General features: G+C 42.9%; 1 protein-coding gene across 1 annotated transcript in view; it reads left to right on the top strand.

Moving 5' to 3' along the window:
* The first annotated feature begins 1,920 nt into the window (after window positions 1-1,920).
* CRHR2 (corticotropin releasing hormone receptor 2) overlaps window positions 1,921-18,069 on the top strand; it is a 111,859-nt gene continuing 95,710 nt past the window's right edge. The window contains exons 1-2 of the mRNA XM_050891590.1: window positions 1,921-2,038; window positions 2,181-2,300. Coding sequence (XP_050747547.1) covers window positions 1,921-2,038; window positions 2,181-2,300 — 238 coding nt within the window. The remainder of the gene's footprint in view (window positions 2,039-2,180; window positions 2,301-18,069) is intronic.

The raw sequence follows: 18,069 nt of genomic DNA, 5'->3' as shown, positions 1-18,069 counted from the left end.
TGTGGGGTTTTACATATTTAAAACAAAAATACTCATCCCAAAACCACGATGGCACTCCTCCCCTCTCCCCCCGTTGCAATCTGAAAATGTTAAAAAATCTCCAGATTCCCAGATGGCAAAATAGCGTCCTGGCTAGTTCTCTCATCAGTGCATGTTGTTAATTTATTTGCTGTTCTAACCCAGTGATTTTTTTCTTTTTCCTTTCTTTGGATAACACAATTCTTTTGCTCCTTGAAGAGTAAAGAAAAAAGCCCTTCGATCTTAAATACGAGTAAAGGGGAAGTCCAGGCCATTGCAGGGTTGGAGATAGATGTTATAGGAAGTCCTGTACCACTGCTTTGGACTTAGTGTGTAAGCACCATGTCCAATCTAAAGCTGTGAACACAGACTGTAAACAGGAGTTCATTTCTGGATCTCTTCTTTCTGTCAAAGCTTTGTTATTGTCCTTGCCTTCTGTTTCTGCATTCATCTCTGCCACTAGCGTATACATGTATCTTGCTTTTCTCCCTTCGACTTTCCTTGCTTTTCTCCCTTAGTTTTCTGTTTGCTTCCTAAGATCCTTCTGAATCCGTGATCCTAGATGATCCTCCTTAGCAAGTTTTTGACACTTTTTTGTAAAGATTTCCTCATATCCTGATGTAGCAAGTCAGAAAGGCTGGTTAGGTCTAAGCTGCTCTCCAGCATGTCCCAGAGTGCAGAACTTCACCCAGTACCCATTGTACTGAGCTTTGATTTCCCAAAAGATGACCAACCATCTGGGCAGCTCCCTCCAGACTTCTTCTCATCTTTCCCCTTCCCCAGATCCTTCTCATCCTGTTCCATAATGACCTCAGCTTGTCAAGCCCTTTGCTCTTCCCTCTCTCCCCACATTGTGGTTTCCTTGCTTAGACGCCCTTCCTCTTGCTTCCCGGATCAGTCTGGATGCTCATCCTTTCTGAAATTCTTGCTCCCTCCTATCACTGGAAAATGAGAGAGTAGCCTTTGTTTTCTTCCTTGTCCCCTGAATGATCCATCCTTCGCTCCAAAGCTCTCCTCTGCTCTCTGTGCCTTGCCCTACTCTACTGTCCACCTCACCCCATCTGCATGAGTGGCTGAAAGATGTGTTGCCCCTGTGCCTTGCTTCTCCCAGGCTGGCTTCCCAACTCTTCTCTCACTCTCCCCACTCAGCCTCCTGTGGGTCATTACTCCAGATTCCTTTGTTCTGATGCCTCCCTTCTATCAGACTATCTCCCTCATCCCAGCTTTTATTATTTCTCTTCTTTCTCAAGGCCTGCTCAGGATCCAGTGCTGCAGCTAGTGGACTGGGTCCCTTCTTCCCCCTCCCTGACCAAGCATCTCTGCTCATCCTCAGTTCCACACAGTAAAAGCAGGAATTGCTTTGCTTCGCAAAAAGCCAGAGGAGTTACATTCATCTAATGGCTTTTCCTTTTCTCCCTGGCTCTAATTTGCAGCGAGTATTTTTGCAAAAGTGCTCATCCCCGAAGCTAACAATAAAACTGTCTCTCTGTGTGTGTGTGCGCGCGCGTGCGTGTGTGTGAGAGAGAGTGAGAAGAGGGAGGGAGAGAAAGCAATACAACAGTCTGGCAATGTGAGGCGGCATTGGAGAGCTGCTAGACCAGGGAAGCTGGCTAAGAGACGCAAGCCCCTTACTCTGGGCTCAGCGTGATCCCATTGGTTCCTGAGCTGCTGTTTTAAAGCAAAGAAGAGCTTGGAGGATTGAACTGCACAGCCAGACGCAGACTCTCAGCCAAGTTGTCAGCACGCTGGGAGAAGGAGAGGCTCACACACGAGATTGCAGGGTGTCTGCAGCTTGATGTTCATTTGTTTCCAGAAAGGAAGAAAGGAGAGGGAACAAAAAAAAAAAAACCAACAGAAAAGGGGGAAGGAGCCTGATCCTGTCCAGCAGTCCCGGGGGGAATAATGGATGTGACCATATCTCAATTCATCTTAGAAGAATTTGATGTCAACTGCAGCCTCCTGGATCGTTTACAAGAGACTTTTTTAGAGAGTTCCTCTGTCCCTTTCCTGGGCTTTGATGGTAGGAAACATTACCTAGCGCAGGGCTCGGAAAAGCTTTATAAGTGCTAAGATTCGGTTTGCTTTGTGATGCAAAGTGTGTTGCTTTTGTACTTTCTCAGCTGCTTCTTTTTCCCTTTCTGTCTCCTTTTTTAACGCAAAAGGTCCGTACTGCAATGCCACCACTGATCAGATCGGGACCTGCTGGCCCAGAACCTCTGCGGGGGAACTAGTAGAGAGACCCTGCCCGGAGTTCTTCAATGGGATCAAATACAACACCACGAGTAAGTACAAACTCCTTTCCTTCTCTCACGGATCTCGTGTTGAGAAGGCGCTTGGGGAGACCCAAAATATATTTTCCATTAAAAAAAAAAAAAAAAGAAAAAAGAAAAAAAAATGTTTGCCTGGGAATCAATATTTCCTCCACATTCCAGCCTGTATATTCAAAATTCCTGCCTGGAATGATGCAGATTTCTCAAAAGCACAGACTTTTGGACACCGATTCCTCTTTACTTAAGTGTATTTAGGTAGATCTGGGCAAAAATATCCTCTGCAATCTAAGGAGGGTAGACCGTGCTTTGTGTGTTTGTTCAGGTGTAGATATGTATAGCTGAATGTATTTGTAGCAGTGCTTCAGCCATTTGGATAATTAAAGATCCTTTGGCTTGTGAAGTACTTAGTCTTAATGCCTAAGAACTGTATTTTGAAAGGACTCTCCCTTTGAGAGGCTGTCTGTGTGAACAGGGGGACAAACTGGCTTGGAAGTTGTATCTAACAAACAGAAGGCTGAGTTCTGGAATCTGTTTAGTAACTTCATCAGCGGTTGGCTTATGAAGCTGGGGTGGCTGCATCATTACTGCAAGGAAAACAGCAGAGGATATTATGAGGCAAATAATATTCAAAGCAAGCGAGTATGGGGGCTCCTTAGAAATCTCTTGGAACTGATGCTTTAGTCTTAGAGGTAAACAATCATGATGACTCACTAAAAACTTATTATTCAGGCTGTCAGACCCAGGCACTCATTTCCTTTTCCTTATCTGTCAATACTGTTTGGACCTTTCATTAAGAGTTTTTAACATATTAGTTCCAAATATGTGTACCCACTTGTTTGTCACTCATTTTTTCAGACTACTCAGTGTGCTTTTGACTGTGGGGACATTGTAGTCCATGTTTCGCTCTGAACTGTTGCTCGGATGTTAGTAGTCTAGTTTTCAGGTAGTGTTAATTTTGTGGAGCTAGCATTCTCAGTAAGTCCCGTAAAAGAATGACCCTGTCATCTTAGACCTTGTTTTTTAACTTGTTGAAAGTGAATTTATTCTTTCCCCAGGTCTAGGTGTCAAGGGTCAGATAACTAGACAAAAGTTCTGTGTATTTGCTATGCAAAACAAAAAGCACTCTTCCAGATTTGTTCTTAGGGACCAGCTTCTGTGATCCACGACTTTGAGCAGAGTAAGGAGGTTACCTCAGAGAACTGCAAGGTCATCCTCAAACCCTATATTCTCTGACCTGTGCTCTTTGCAGTAAAATAGGTGGGAACATGCAAAGGGCTGGGTTATGCTGTCCTTGATTATAGCAGGTAGTCCACTACCTTTACAGTCTCAGTTGAGATCAGAAGAAAATTTCTGAGAATTAAGGACAGCTCAGACAAAAGCAAGCGTATCAGAATGGACCCTAAAAGAACAGCCATAGAAAAGGTACCTCAAAGAAGTATGGCTTTTTTTTTTTTTTCCATTTTCTTTTTTTGGTGAAGGATGTCAGTATTTCCACTGCTTTATTTTTGTTTCTCCAAAAGGAAAGAGAGAAGGGAAGAAAAAAAAAAAAGAAATGCATTATGGATGATTCCTTATTTATATCATAACACAGTGGAGAGAATTTAAATGCTTTTCCTGTGCGTGGAAGAAAAAAATCTTGAATACCCCATTTTATTTTTATAAACTCTGTTAATGCTTTCAGTAGTTCATCAGTGACCTGATTTAAAGTTCTTCCCTGCTCCTCTCCTTCTCAATGGTGGCTAATGCTTGTATTACAGTGCTAATAAATTTTCTTAAATTCGTTGCTCGTAAAACAATGGCATGTTAATTAAATTAAAGACTGTTGAAAATATATTATTGAAATGCTGAAGCATTATTTTGTCATAATCTGGGGAAATGGACACTTTCCTCCTCTCAACATAAAATGTGAGTAGTCAGATTGAGAAAATGTATGTCTGCAGGACTGATTGGTAGAGCATACTGGTGCCTAGATGTAGTAGCGTATGTAGTTTGCAATAGAGAACTAAAGTACACTGAAGCCAGTGCAGGTACCTTTCAGTTGATCTTATGCTCTTCCATGTGTGTAGCTCCTCCAAGTTGTGGCACAGAAAGCGAAGCGAAGGACTATACTGAGATTTGAGTCGACTTGTAAAATCAGTAGCTTCTTAGGCGATAGTAGTTGGTGATTAAGGCTTGGGAAAGCAGTAGGACGGCAGGTTAAGATTCGAATACAGAGGTGCAATCTCTTTTGTGATTTGATAGATGTGGCAATTAGTCCATGCAGAACATGTCCAAAGTTTGGGAAGGCCAAATACTGACACGATCTGACTACTTTTACTTGCATGATTTCACCAAGTTAGTTTGTGGGCTGACTAGAGGGCTATTTGTAATGACACTCAATGTGCTTAAAACCTAGGCTGTGCACCTCGCGCAGATAATAAAATAAGCACAGACAACTGATAAAAAATGGGAAATGGATCTTGCAGATTTCAGAGGTGAATAATCCAGCTGCGAAGTGAAGGTTTGATCAGGAGATGGCTTGGATGAACATAAGATTTCTGCCTAGGACATGTAGCGTAGTTTTGTCCTGTTTTGTTTTACATTTTGGTGAGACAAAGGGAGAAATGATGGCGTGTAATATTGTGCTGAATTGGTTTTGAGAGCAAAATCAGACAAGTTTAGAAAAAGCACTGTGCAATGCCTTTCTTCTACTAGGGGCTTATCCAGTTCTAGGTCATAACTCAGCTATTTATTATACTGTCATGCATCCCGTGTTTGCGAGCTGCCACCTTTTAGGAGCTATAGCGTACCTTTAGTTTGGTTTTGTATGGCTGTGAGTGTATTTCTCATTCTAATGTGTATAAAACTTTTGGATCAATTTCAGTGATTTTTTTTTTGTTTTTAGAAATGAAGCTCTCAAAAGATGCCAAGTTCCTACCAGTTTTCTTAAAAGTAGCTCATCAGCTGGAGGGAATGAACCCAGTAGCATTCCCCGTAAATGAAAGCTTTTGCATTGTAGACACTAGAAAATCCAGACTTGGAAGTGCCCAAACTGTATGAAAAACTTATACCAGACTCAGTCAAGCACAAGACGCTGATCCATGGCAAACCAGGCTGCCCAAGTTGTCGTACTCATGGGGCTATTTCTGTGCCTTGTTGTAGTCTCTGTGCACATAGTATGTGGAGTTCGAGACCAAATGTGACAAGTAGTTCGCATCACCACAGATCGGCTCATCAAAGGCTTTGGATGGACCTGCCCTGGCTTGGTATCCATCTTGTCAACTGTCATGCTTTGATTGTCGCTCTAACTCAGAACCCCTGAGTGCTTGGATGGGGAATGCTATCAAACCCTGCAATATGCCAGCAAAATTTAATGAAAGAGTATTTGAGTCAAAAAACTTAAGAACAGGAACTGGTGCATAGAAAATCCTCTCCTGTTTGCCACTATAGAATAAACTGTTTGCATAAAATATTTCCATTCTAACTGCAAAAAATTCCTGTGGTGATTTTGTGCATGTGTCTGTGTTTCTGTGTGTCTCTTGGGAACTGCTGAGTGACTCAGATAAGTTTCAGTGGGATTCGTAAAACAAAGTCTGTCAGTCTGTGAGTATTTTTCATCTCCAACACTTTGTTATTTTGGTGATTTTTTTTCTCCCTCTTTATTTGGGAAATAAAGTTGTGCTGACAAATCAAGATCTGGTTACCCTGTAGTGTGATTTGTGAATATAGGCAAAATGTTCTTTGACCAAGGATCTGAAAATGATGCCATCCACTTACAACTTTGCAATTTTGCAGCAAAGCTTATTTATTATTCTCAAAGGAAAAAAAAAAGGGGGGGGGGAATGTATGTGTTGGTGCAGTGTGTGGCTGTGCACTTGTCTCTGCTCAGGATCTATATTTAGCTAAAGATGACAACATCATTGCAGCCCTCTAGATGTGTTTATGCTTTGACAGTATGAAGCTTTTATTCTTGTTTTAGGAAACATTAATTCACTTATTAGGATATTCTGAAGCTTGATTAATTCAGCAAATGGGCAGTAATGAGACTCTTTTTGCTGCTTGCAAAAACATGAATGTACATTTAAGTACTAATAGCATGTTACAGGCTAAAGTATATCTACTTTAGCTCTTTCCGTTCCCTAGAAATTGCCCTGTGCAATGGGGAAATCCAGAATTAGATATTTATCTGATGGACAATAAGTGTTGACTCTTGTAGCCTTAGCTGTCTGATTTGAGTTTGTCTGCAACAGCCGGTGCAGCGGAGGGGTATTCTATGGTGAGACCTGTCTGTCGGGGGCTGCTAGGTATTTCTGTGTAGGTATCAGCAGCTAATTTAAGTATCTAAGCTGTAATACAAGTTAGTGGAGCTCTAACTGATAGAGAGGATGAAGCCTAGAGAGTTACTCAGCTCAACCTAAATGTACAGATCTGTTCAGTAGCCCATGCAGAAGTGTTAGTGCCATTTGATATGTCCAGGGGTATTTTGCCTGGTATTTAGTTCCTGTTTCAGAGGGCCCAGGCCTTGTGTAGGTTTGTGTTTTAATCTTCCAGGCCACACAGGTGGTGCAGATACTCTAAGACAAATGATACGATGCCTGTGTTTAAGCAGCTGAATTCATTCCTGGGTGTCTGTTGAGCTGAACTAAACCCATACCTGGGGACTGAGGTCAGACTGCTTTTGTGATCAACAGGAACAAAAGGTCTCTATAGCTCTCTAAACTCCCTCTCTGCAAATCCCACCCCCCCCCCGTATAGGAAAGCTCTTTGACTGAGGTAGCCACTTCAGATGAGTGTTTTGGGTATTGCAGAAAGCATCCTCATCTTCTCCAGGGACTATGCTACTGAAAACAGGCACATAAGCACCGCTAACCTTGCACTGATGGGGATTTCATCCCGCCTTGCCTACTCCTTGTTCTGAGGGTGTGTACGCTGCCTTTTCCTTGGTGGCCCTGTAACCAGCGGCCTTGTTGAGAATGATTTGGAGAGGGTTGGTGACTTAGCAACTGGGCTGTTGTTCACATGGATGGACGTGGGAGAAAGAGCCATTGGCACAAGTATCACAGTTGTACCTATTGATACGGTTTACTCCACACCGAAAGAAAAATTCCTGCAGTTCTTTGTTGTCTCATCTTGAACAGAGGCAAATAATCTTTTGTGTGCTGAGGGGAGGGTGAAGAAGTGAATTAATAGCTCTTCTATTTTGCATCCCCCCTCTTTTGAAAGGGGTTAAAGAGATGATTTAATTTTTAAAAGAGCAAAAAAGCTAATTTTCATAGGTTAAACAGCTATTCTTTTATCAAGATCTAACCTCTGCTGCTTTTCTTTCTGATTAATTATTGTTCGAAGTACTTCTGGAGTGGTGGCTTCAGCTTGCATATAAAACATGAGCCTTGCTTGGAAATCATTGGTCACAGAGTCTTGTTCATACTATACGAGTGAGACCTGTCCCGATAATTACAGAAATGCACACGTTTGTAAGTGGCTAGCCTAGAGGCTCAATTAACATTTTCACTTGTGTTTTGTCTTGTGTATTTTAGTGTCTTGAGCACTTCTGTTGATCCCATTCACATGACTGACTTTTTCCTCAGAGGTAATTCTGGTTGGATTTCTAAAGGGTGCATTTTTGAAAGCTAAGTCCCTTTGCAAAAGACAGAGACCCTTTATGCTCTGGTGGCCTTTCATCTTTATTGGAGAGACAGAAATAAAATGCCCATCAACACAGCCTTGTCAGCATGAGTGGTGGTTCCTAGAGGTACAGCTGGATGCGGTGAGGAGATGCAGCTGAGGTGTAGGCTGGGGAAAAGGACAAGGTGAGAGGAAGCATCTCAGCCTGAGAGGCAGCAGATGCTAAGCAGTTCTGGTGCACTGCCATTTGGATTGAAGGGCTTTTTATATATTTAAAACACATTTCTGGAAGAAGAGTTTCAAAGATCAAATACACAACTTTCTCTTTTTGCTAGGCAATGCGTTTGTGCTTTCAGGCTCAGAAAAGTACTCCGAAGCCCTAAAACTACTCCCGCCTCGTCCTTCTTCTGTAACCTTGTTAGGTGTCCAGAAGGCTTTTATTCCACTGGACTGTTTAATGACAGAAGGAGATTTGGGGTAAGAAGAGATATTTTGTAGCCAATTTTAATTATGGACTCACTACAAAAAGGCTGTAGGAAAAAAAAAGAGTCTGCAGTCTTGCAGAAGCCGTGTTTTAGCCATCCTGGGGTGACCAACACAATATTTGTCAGCTGGGGAGTCAAGAGTAAGTGAACGTTAAAGGAAGGAGACAGATGAGAAACCAAACAAGTATGGCAGAGGAAAAAGGAGGCTGGAATTGGAATTCTGGGGGAGGGAATAAAACATAACTTCTAAGCTTGTGAAGCTTCTCAGAGAAGACCAAATCTGCAGATGATTAGGTCAGCTTGACTCCAATGGAGTTGTATCCAGATTAGGATTTCAACCATCTTTGTTCATTTTCTCTTGCTAGTTTAGGTTGAATTCTTCCACAGACACAGCAGTGGGAGGTTCTTGATTTCAGTGCATGCACAGATGGGAGAAGCTTTACTGTTTTTTTCCTCAAGTTTTTCTTTTTTTTTCTTTCCATTGTGAAGCATAATTTGTGGTAAGAGATTGCTCTGATTTTGCAGTTTGGAAGAAGAGTGTTGAAAACAATATTTAAAAGGAGGAATGAAAATAACCCATCTTTCTTTCTCCCACTACTATCATCCTGTGAAATGTGATTTCTTCATTGAGCACAGAATAGAAGTTAATTGCATGTAGTAAAATAAGATTGTTAATGTTACTTCAATCATGTTCAGAGACATTGTCTCCAGCTAATTAAACACTAATTAGTATTTGTGTTCTTCACTAGTAAGTTATGAGGTGGCTTTGGTATGATCCTATTGTGTCTGATTGGGATTCTCTTAAGTTTGGGCTTGACTTTTGAGGCAGACTTCACACATTTCCCAGAGCCAGGAATTGCTGCTGCCGTTCTGCACCAAGCCCATCTGATCCTCTGCCGAAGTCAATCAGACCTGACGGCAGTAGCGGGAGGCCCAGTCCCTTGCTTTGCCCTTCAGGGTGGCAACCCTGAACTCGTGGCAGAGGGATCATCACCCAGGGTTGCTGAGGAAAATGGCTTGTCTCAGCGAGAGAGCGATGACGGGTCTCTGAGAGGGCTCTGAACCTTGTGGCCTTCAGGAGGGTCAGCGAACGCAGGGTTGCCCACATTATTTTTGGAGGCTTCCGTGACCCTCTCTCTAAGGAAGCTGCCCCATCCACCTCTCTGTCACTTGCATGAGATTGCGAGCTGTTGTCTAAGCTGACAGCAACTACCAGCTGGCAAACAGATGGACTGAGGTTCACTTTCTTCCCACAAGTTAGGAATTAGATGATACTTGTAAAATCGTGTGCTTCTGGGGCCAGGGGAGGAGTGGAAGAGGGAATGGCTCAGGAACATATGGGGAAGGGAAAGAATTAAATACATTACAAACGGAGACAAAGCAGGAAATCCTCATCTCTCAATGTCAAAATGAGAGGAAAAAGTCCTACTCAGCTACATCTAGTGTGGAGACTCTCTTGTGGATGTGGGATTTCTTGTTTTATTCTGCCTTATGACCCGTTTTCTGTCCAGCCAAGCTGTGGGAGGATGAGGTGTGAAATCCTGCTGGGGAAGGTGGAATCAGGCTGTTCTCTCCAGTCGCTGAACACCTGAGACTGTCTGCGACTCACTGGGTTTCAGCCTCTGTGTTTATTGTCACAAAACCCTAGGGAGAGTGTCACTGAAGGAATGGTCACCTGTAATTCCTCCTCTCAGCCACAGGGTGTCACTTAAAGTGCAGGGAAAGTAAGTGTCCACAGGCATCTGCACTGAGTCACTTGGGGGTGGAAATGATGGATGGGGTAAAAGAAAAGTGGTGTGAATAGTGGTCCTGGACTTTGTCCTGCTCTAATTACCGACAGTGCTGCCTCTGCAGCTTCCCCATCCTGCTGGGTGGTAAAAGAGACTCACTGAAGTGAAATGGGGACAAGGACACAGGGGAGGAGAAGGTGGAGGATGTTCTGGAAGGAACCCTGCTGTCTCTGCCTTTGTGGAGTGCTTGCTTGAGAGCAGGTCACTGGCTGAAGGTAGGTGGTTGGTGGCGATTTCACCAGGGCTGCTCTGCAAGCCTAAAGGAAGGGAAGTGCTAGGCTTTGTTCCCAAGCAGGTGTGTGTTATATTAGAAGAAGTGGAAGCTATGGAAAGCATAATGTAGCCATTCAGGAGTGAAGCAATTCTATCAAAGAAGCTTAAGCAGTCAACAAGAACCTGCATTTGGATGATACAGGGATTTCTCCTTGCTGTACACACCATGCTCATTGTTGTACTGCTTCCTATTGCATCAACCTGATCTCTCCTGCCTGAGTGCTGTCCCCTGGCAGGGACTGTTAGATTCTCACTGTGGACCCTCAGGTACTTGACAGATGCTCTTGGTGCTCCCACTTAACAAGAATAACATATAGGTATATTAACAGTGGGACAATACCTTCGTCAGCTGTGACTGCTGAACTTGCCTGTTGCTCATGGGAAGGGTGTTCTGCAGATCAGTAAGTCCACTGACTGGATTTAGAGTCTTTGTATTTTCCTCTGTGTTCTTCAGTGACATGGAAGTATCTTTGCTGTTCATGTAATGGTGAGTCTTTGTGACTTCTGTGGCTTGGAAGAACAGTACTGTAAGCTATGTCCTGGTCCAAGTAAAGTTCTCAGACTCCGAAAATCATGCGAGACTGCTCACGGTCTGCTGTCCTGTGAAAGGGAAACTCTTACTCGGTTTTGGACCCCAACATTGCTTGTGACTTGACATCCAGATTAAAATAGCTGTTCTTAGTAGCTTGAGAAGTTTTGGACCCCAACATTGCTTGTGACTTGACATCCAGATTAGAATAGCCATTCTTAGTAGCTTGAGAGGGCGATGAGAAACAGTTTCCCGTGGCAGTTGGAGGGGAATGGATTTTTAGTACATGTTTTCCTTTTTCAGTGCAGTTTCATTCCCCTCAGATGTTATTCATGGAGTTTGTAATTGGTAGCTCTTGGGACAAATTCATAAAATCAATAAAACTTGGATTGCTTTATGCTGACTTCTTTCTCTGCAGTGCTGGGAATAACAGAGGGCCAGATGCTGCTGCATATGAGACTTGTGCGGTGAGAAGCAATATATTGAAGCAAATGATAGGAACAGAAATTCAGTGTTTAAAAAAAACGAGAAAAAAACTCCAGATCTCATGAAGAGTTTTCCCTGGGAAAACGGAAGAAGAAAGAACCGTTCCCAATGCGGATGACATTGTCCAAAACCCCTGGTGGTTGGAAAGCACTGACCATACAGTGACACAAGAATTAATTTCAGTTTCTTATCCTCCCGAGTCACCCAGGGAGCAAACAGAGATTTGGAAAACAGAAAATGTGTTATGGAAATGAGACAAACAAAGAAAATAGGAAATTACTTTGCTAGTGCATCATCACCATTTTAAGTAAACGTAGATGTGAAGTCCTAGTGATTCTTTTCTCACTGCTAAGAATTTTAATTTAACTTAATTATTGCTGAATTATGCCAGTAATAACTGAAGCATCAGCATTTGTGTATTTCAAAGTACATGATGAGCAGTCATTACTTCTTGCAGAATCTCCAGGCTTGCCACATTGATCGCTGCTTTTCAACTAGAGCAGCTAATGCAGAGTTTGGAAGCAGAGGGTATATTCAAGGATCCTAGTTTCTGTGCTGATCTTAATACACTTGACCAACTGAATGCTCTGAGCTTTGCTGGGAAATCAGTGGGGACAGCAGGTGTTTAGTTGCTGGAAATGGATTTCTAAAAAGAAAGTTAACTCTGTCCCAGCCAAAACCAGGAGAAGGTATCATAAACTGGGGACATCCTGCTCCTTTCCAAGACAATACAGTAAAAGGCAGGGGATGATGGGGGTGATGAGAAGCAGGGGCACCTCAGAGAGACCTCCCAGTATTAGGCTTCCATAGAGAAAGCGCCTAGCAGGTTGCTGCCTGGTAGGAGTTTCTTCTATCCCAGGAGTTATGGGGGGAAGAGAGACAGACCCCTGCCTTGGGAAGCCCTTTTCTTCAAGGGCTTATGTTCCTGTTCTGAGAGCTCCTTGCCTGAGGATGTGGATGGTGACATCCTGGGTTGGAAGCTGCAGGGATTTGCACAGTCACGCGCCTGTCCTTCGGGCGGTGTGGGACTGTGTGGGAGCCAGGTAACACTGCCACCAGATCACAAGACCTCTGCAGAGTGAACTCCTTTCATTCTTCCTTGTCAATGCTTTGTATTAAAGAAAGCCAGGTCCCTACAGATCCACATTTGGTTCATTTTGGCCATCTAATCTGATCTTCTGAGTTTCCCACTTCAGATAAACCTCATGTATAAACTCACCCACTTGCCCCATTACTGTGCCAATATTTAACAAATGTCTCCCTCTCATTAGGCCTCTCTAAAAATGAACATTTCCACCTGTCAGCTGGCAGCACTGCGCCAAAGCTGACTGTGACTAAGGGAGCCTTCTTTGCAGCACTAAAATAAGAAGGTTTTTTGTTTGTTTTGTTATCTGTTTGGATCTGCCTTCTGTTTCAAAGCCTAAGTCTCAAAAAGGACAGGGATGGATCCAAATGCAGCTGTGGTGGTGCATTGCATTGCCCAGTCCAAGGGAGAGAGGCTGTAGCAGTATGAATGCTGAGTTTTGCTGGTGTTCTTATTCTTTCTTGGGGGAGAGCTAAAAGATCACCACCAAGGTCCTATCTTGTAGTTAAAAGTCATCCCTATCCACCTACAAACCCATCCTCAGCCTGGCCTTGTCTTTTTCATCCTAATCTGTTCTTAACCCCTTCATCTCTCCTGTATTCACTGCACATTTCTCCTGTAAAATACATTGTGGCGACAATAATAATAGCACTTTTATTCTCACACAAGCACTTTGTTTTACTCCTTCAGTGGATGCTGAGGGGAATAGAAGAGTCTGTGAGCTGAACTGGAGAGGCAAGTGTGTCAGAACAGCACAGGCTTCATAGTAGTGTGTTTCAGTTTATAATGTCATGGGAGTATGTAAAATGCTCTCCTGTAACTAGAAATATGATAAATAATAGTTGGATTTTTCAGCAAATGGATGTGAAGTATTTTGTAGAGATTCCTATTTTACTGATCCTCTGTTAGATCTCAGCTGCAGATCCATGACTGAGTTACTGTGATTACATCGGCACACGGACGAGCAGAGGTGGAACACCTGACCAAGCTCGTTCCAATTACAGACCCTTGAGAGAATTTGTGTTGTTATTTTTTCATCACTTTTTCAGCTGGTTAGGTAACTGCATGCCTCCTGTCTGCCTTCAGCGCATTACCTCTTCTAGGCTCTCTGTCAAAACCCCAGTTCCAGTTCCCCATTCCCCACAGTAACCTGATGAGGCACAGGAAGTACCGTGAATGGGGTAGACACGTGAATCAGTCATTGGTGCTCTGGGACCATAGGGAAATCGACTGTGCGTGCACTCAGCTTCTGGTAAACCTGAGCTAAAATTCCCCTTCTGAAGTCTTAGGGAAAGAAATTGATTTCACTGTGTAAAGCAGTTACGTGTCCAAGTCCTTAGGTTCATGAGTAGCTTTGAAAACGTACTCTGATTTTACCAGTACCTTCTGGAAACAAAGCGTTTCTAGTGATTTTGAGCACTGAGCTGAAGAAGTCCTCGCCTTGCTTGGTGAAAATAAACATGGTATGGCAGCATGACGTATTGCAAGTTGGACTAGATGAACTTTACTGCTCCTTCTAACCAGCATTTCTGTGGTTTTGTGATAACCCTACAGATTTCAAATGGATCCTTCAGTGGTCTCTATCATCAATCTTTTGTTCTTCATGGACACCTATGACATGGCACTTAGTGGTGGTGCTTTTTAGTTTCTAGGACACTTGAGCTATGAGCAGAATATGAAGAATTTGTATTACATGGTGTGCAACGGAGTGAGAGTAGTCTCAGTTTCTTGTTTTGATTCCATATACCTATTGATGTGTAAAGTGTAATTTTTCTGCACCGTTTTACTTGTTTTAGTTCATCCTTTGCTTGCTTTTAGGGGAATCAAGTGAGACTCACAGGGCACTGACCTTTGTCTAGTTGCCATGTTACCTTAATGAAAATCAGCTGGAAAAGACAAGGCTAATTGCTTTGATTTAATCCTGAAATGTCAATGACTCATTGATGGCTCATTCAGAAAAGCTATCTGCTCAAGGTAGAAGGACCAGATAAAAATAGCTTCCTTGAGATGAAGTTAAGCAGTTTAAGTGCTGAAAGTTTCAAATGTCTAGGTCCTGAGTGTTGCATACTGCTTGCTGCAAACTTGAACTCTGACTTTGGTATCCACATCCTCTTCTACCTCGGGGTAAGAGGAATAAACCTTCTGTTCAGCTCTCAGAAGAGAGCACTGGTGACTTGGTTCAGATGTCCCTCTGACAAGCCTGGAGCTTGCATCCAAGCAGTGAGCTAAATGTCTGATGCAGGAGCCCTGCCACACCTGAAAGATGCTGCTTTCTGAGACCGTCTGGGAAATATGTAGAACAGTTCTCAGAATTAAAAGATTTTTCATCTCTACTGGGACTGACTGGCTTCCACTGCTAATTTATTTCTCTTCTGCAATTACGAAAGGTTGCAGGAAGAGTGGAAGTATGAGGAAAAAAGGACAGAAGAAGAGCAGAGCATCAACCAAGCAGACTGGGAATGGAAAGGGAGGTTACTGATTGAGGTGAAAGTGAGCAGAGAGACAGAGACCTTGTGCCTGGAGAAGAACGTGAGTTAAGAGTTGCTGTGGGAATGGGCGAGGGTGGAGTTCCTGCAGAAGACTTTAGTGAAGTTAAGATGGGTTAAGTGACTTAAAATGTAGAAATGCCATTGTGCAGGAGTAAGAGCTGGCAGCGTAGCACGGCAGGTTGTGCAGAGGTGAGAAGCAGCCACCAGCTCCTAGACAATTAAGGGCAAAGTGTTATAAGGTTAGATGGAAAGCTGGCATACGAGAACATAGGTGAGGAATGGCTCAGACGTTAGTGCTGTCAAAGAATGCAGTGCATGAACCTTGACAGAGGGATGGGGCAAACATTAGGAGACGTGCAGAAAGCATTTGTGGGGAAGAACTGGAGCGCCATGCAAGCTGGCTGCCAGCTGTGAGACAACAAGCAAAAATCTGAGTTGCCATCCCAAAGAACAGCGGGTGAGAGAAGGGAATTGTTGGTTAAATACCAGATATAGAGAAAAAGTGTGATACGTGCTGTACTGCATCCAAGGCAGGCAGCATAGAATAACAGACGCAATTACCGACAGCAGTGCCACCAGAGTCTCTGAGCAAATTAAAAGTCAACAGAAGAAAATGTTAGAGCCAACATATCTGTCTTGTAAGTGAAAAGCTGATGTGCGGCTTGATTTTTAGCATGTTTGGCCTAAGGACTTTCTCTTGTTCCATGCTCCTATGGGAAGAGATGCTCATAGACTAGTTTCCTTCATGATCGTTTCTTGCTATCTCTCCTCCGGCTTTCTTGTCCCCTGAGTTGGTGGGCAGGCATGTGACGGGACTGCAACCTCACATTAGAACCACTTTGGTTCTGACTATGTTGCCTTGAATGAGCAGCTTTCAGTGTGAATGCAAAGACTTGCCTGACCATGGCTTGCATGGATCCATCTGGGACATCACTAGCGTGTGGGGTTGTTCTGGAACCCTTCTGCAGTCAAGAGACAGTGTTTGTGGTTGTGCCAGTTTGAAAGGGATAGAACTAGGGTAGTTTCATGCCAAATGCAGCTTGTAACTGTCAGAACAGACAGTAAATGAGACCTATTTCATACCCTGCAACTGACCTCAGGCAAGCTGCTTCAGTCTCCCGTCCTTCGGTCTTGCCCTTTGTAAAGTAACGCCAATAAATCAGGAACTCTGAAGCCTTCCAACTCTATAAAGACTTCTCTCCTGCTTTTTTGGTTTAGAGTGCAAGAAGTTCCCTGGTAATATGTCACCTCTATTCCTCAGTGCCATTAATTTCTTTGGGGCTGAGCAGTACCGTTTCGAGGACAGAATCTGTGTTTTGCAATCCTTTATAAGAGTTTTCATACAAAGACTTTCAGACGTACAAAGTGCTAAGCAGGCAGTTGGACTTCAATATCTTAATATCGTTGTCTCAAGGACTCTCTTTCAGCAATAAAAATCTTCTATTCTCAACACGAAAACGTGAACTGAATGGAAAACATCCCTTTGTGTGGTCTGGAAAAACTGAAGTTACTGTAATTAACATCTCCAGAGTTGCAGAAATATCCATGAGCTTGGATATTTAATCTGTGTAAGTGATTGCTACAGTTACCAGTATATTTCTGTGTTTAACCATATGTTTTCACAGCTCATCTGTATCTCTTTATTTTCATGCCTTATTGTCTTGGTGCAGATCTGCTGGTCTGTAGCACCTGCAATTTTTCTGTATGCCAAAGGAAATGCTTAGTTATCAAAATCACATTTATTCAGCTATTCAGTGCTCTTCTCTGCAATGCAGAGTTGTTTCCTAGGCTACATTTGCTAGTATAATACATATTCTGTTGTCAGATATCCCATCCAGTGGATTTTGCCTCATTCCTTGATCCAGTGAAGATAAATTACTGAACTGTCCTGCTTTATCAGTGGAGATTGTCTTCATTCTCCGTAAGCTGAGTTTAGTTTTTCAAATATTTTTTTCTGAAAATACACTTCAAATACATCATGCAACATTGTAGCACAAATGAAGAAGAGGAATTCAAACTCTCAGGCAATGATGTGAGAAACACAGTATGTTAGAAGAAAACAGACTTTGCTCAGGCTCTGCATTGCCTTTTCGTGCTAAAACCAAAGTAACGGTATATTGATTCTCTGAAGGCTTATTGCCTGTTTGATATCAGCCCCATGAATGCAGCTGCAACTTCTCTGTCTGTGAGCAGTGCAGGTGTGTGACAGAGTGTCACTAGGGTCTGGGCAGCCCACGAGCATAAGAAATGAAGTGGTAGTGAAACCAGTAGCTTAATTCTAGGTTAAAGAAAGTGCAGAATCAGGGCTTATACTTAAGTGAGTAAGTAGTAGAAGGAGAAACAACGCTGTTGTCAGGACAAGGGGGAAAAGAAAAGTAAAGGAAACTAGGAATGGGGAAGGATTAATTTTTTACCGTGCATTGTGGGGCTTTGATGCATCAGTGGGTCTGACACAGCCTAATACGGAAGCTGAGGATACTGTCTCTAACTGTTCATCCCATGCTCCAGCTCACAGACACTAATCTGTTCACGAGTCACCTTCTGGTTTGCTGCAGTTTACAGCGGGTATTTGCTATGAATCAGTGTCTTTTGAGTGCCTCGAGTTAATGGTCATCTCAGCTTTCTGTGCCCTGGGACAAGACAGACAGCTAGAGCCAGTCAGTTTTACAGTTGCAATCCTTATTCGTGAATGGATGTCATTAAATTTCCCCTCTGTTCAACCTTCACAGCTATTTCCATTGCCAGCAATGACTGAGATGAGCTAATTACACAGATTATGCAATTTCGCTGTACATAATACATATAATTTTGTAATGAAGGAGTAGTGCTATGTAGTAACAGTTCACATAAACCTGCCTTTGACTACAAGGATCTGGCAGGAAGCTTTGCAAGAGAAACTTTACATAAAAGAGTTAAATAAGAGTCAGATCATTGATAGGGAAAAAGATCTCAAGACTTTTGCATGTTGTTTTGGAAGTGCTAATATATCCACAAAAATGTTTTTTAATAAGTAGGTTTCAGCTCCAGTATTAGCAATGTCC

This window comes from Gymnogyps californianus, chromosome 2 (assembly GCF_018139145.2).
Source record: "Gymnogyps californianus isolate 813 chromosome 2, ASM1813914v2, whole genome shotgun sequence".
Lineage (NCBI taxonomy): Eukaryota > Metazoa > Chordata > Aves > Accipitriformes > Cathartidae > Gymnogyps > Gymnogyps californianus.
This window is presented reverse-complemented; position numbering and strand designations above follow the sequence as displayed.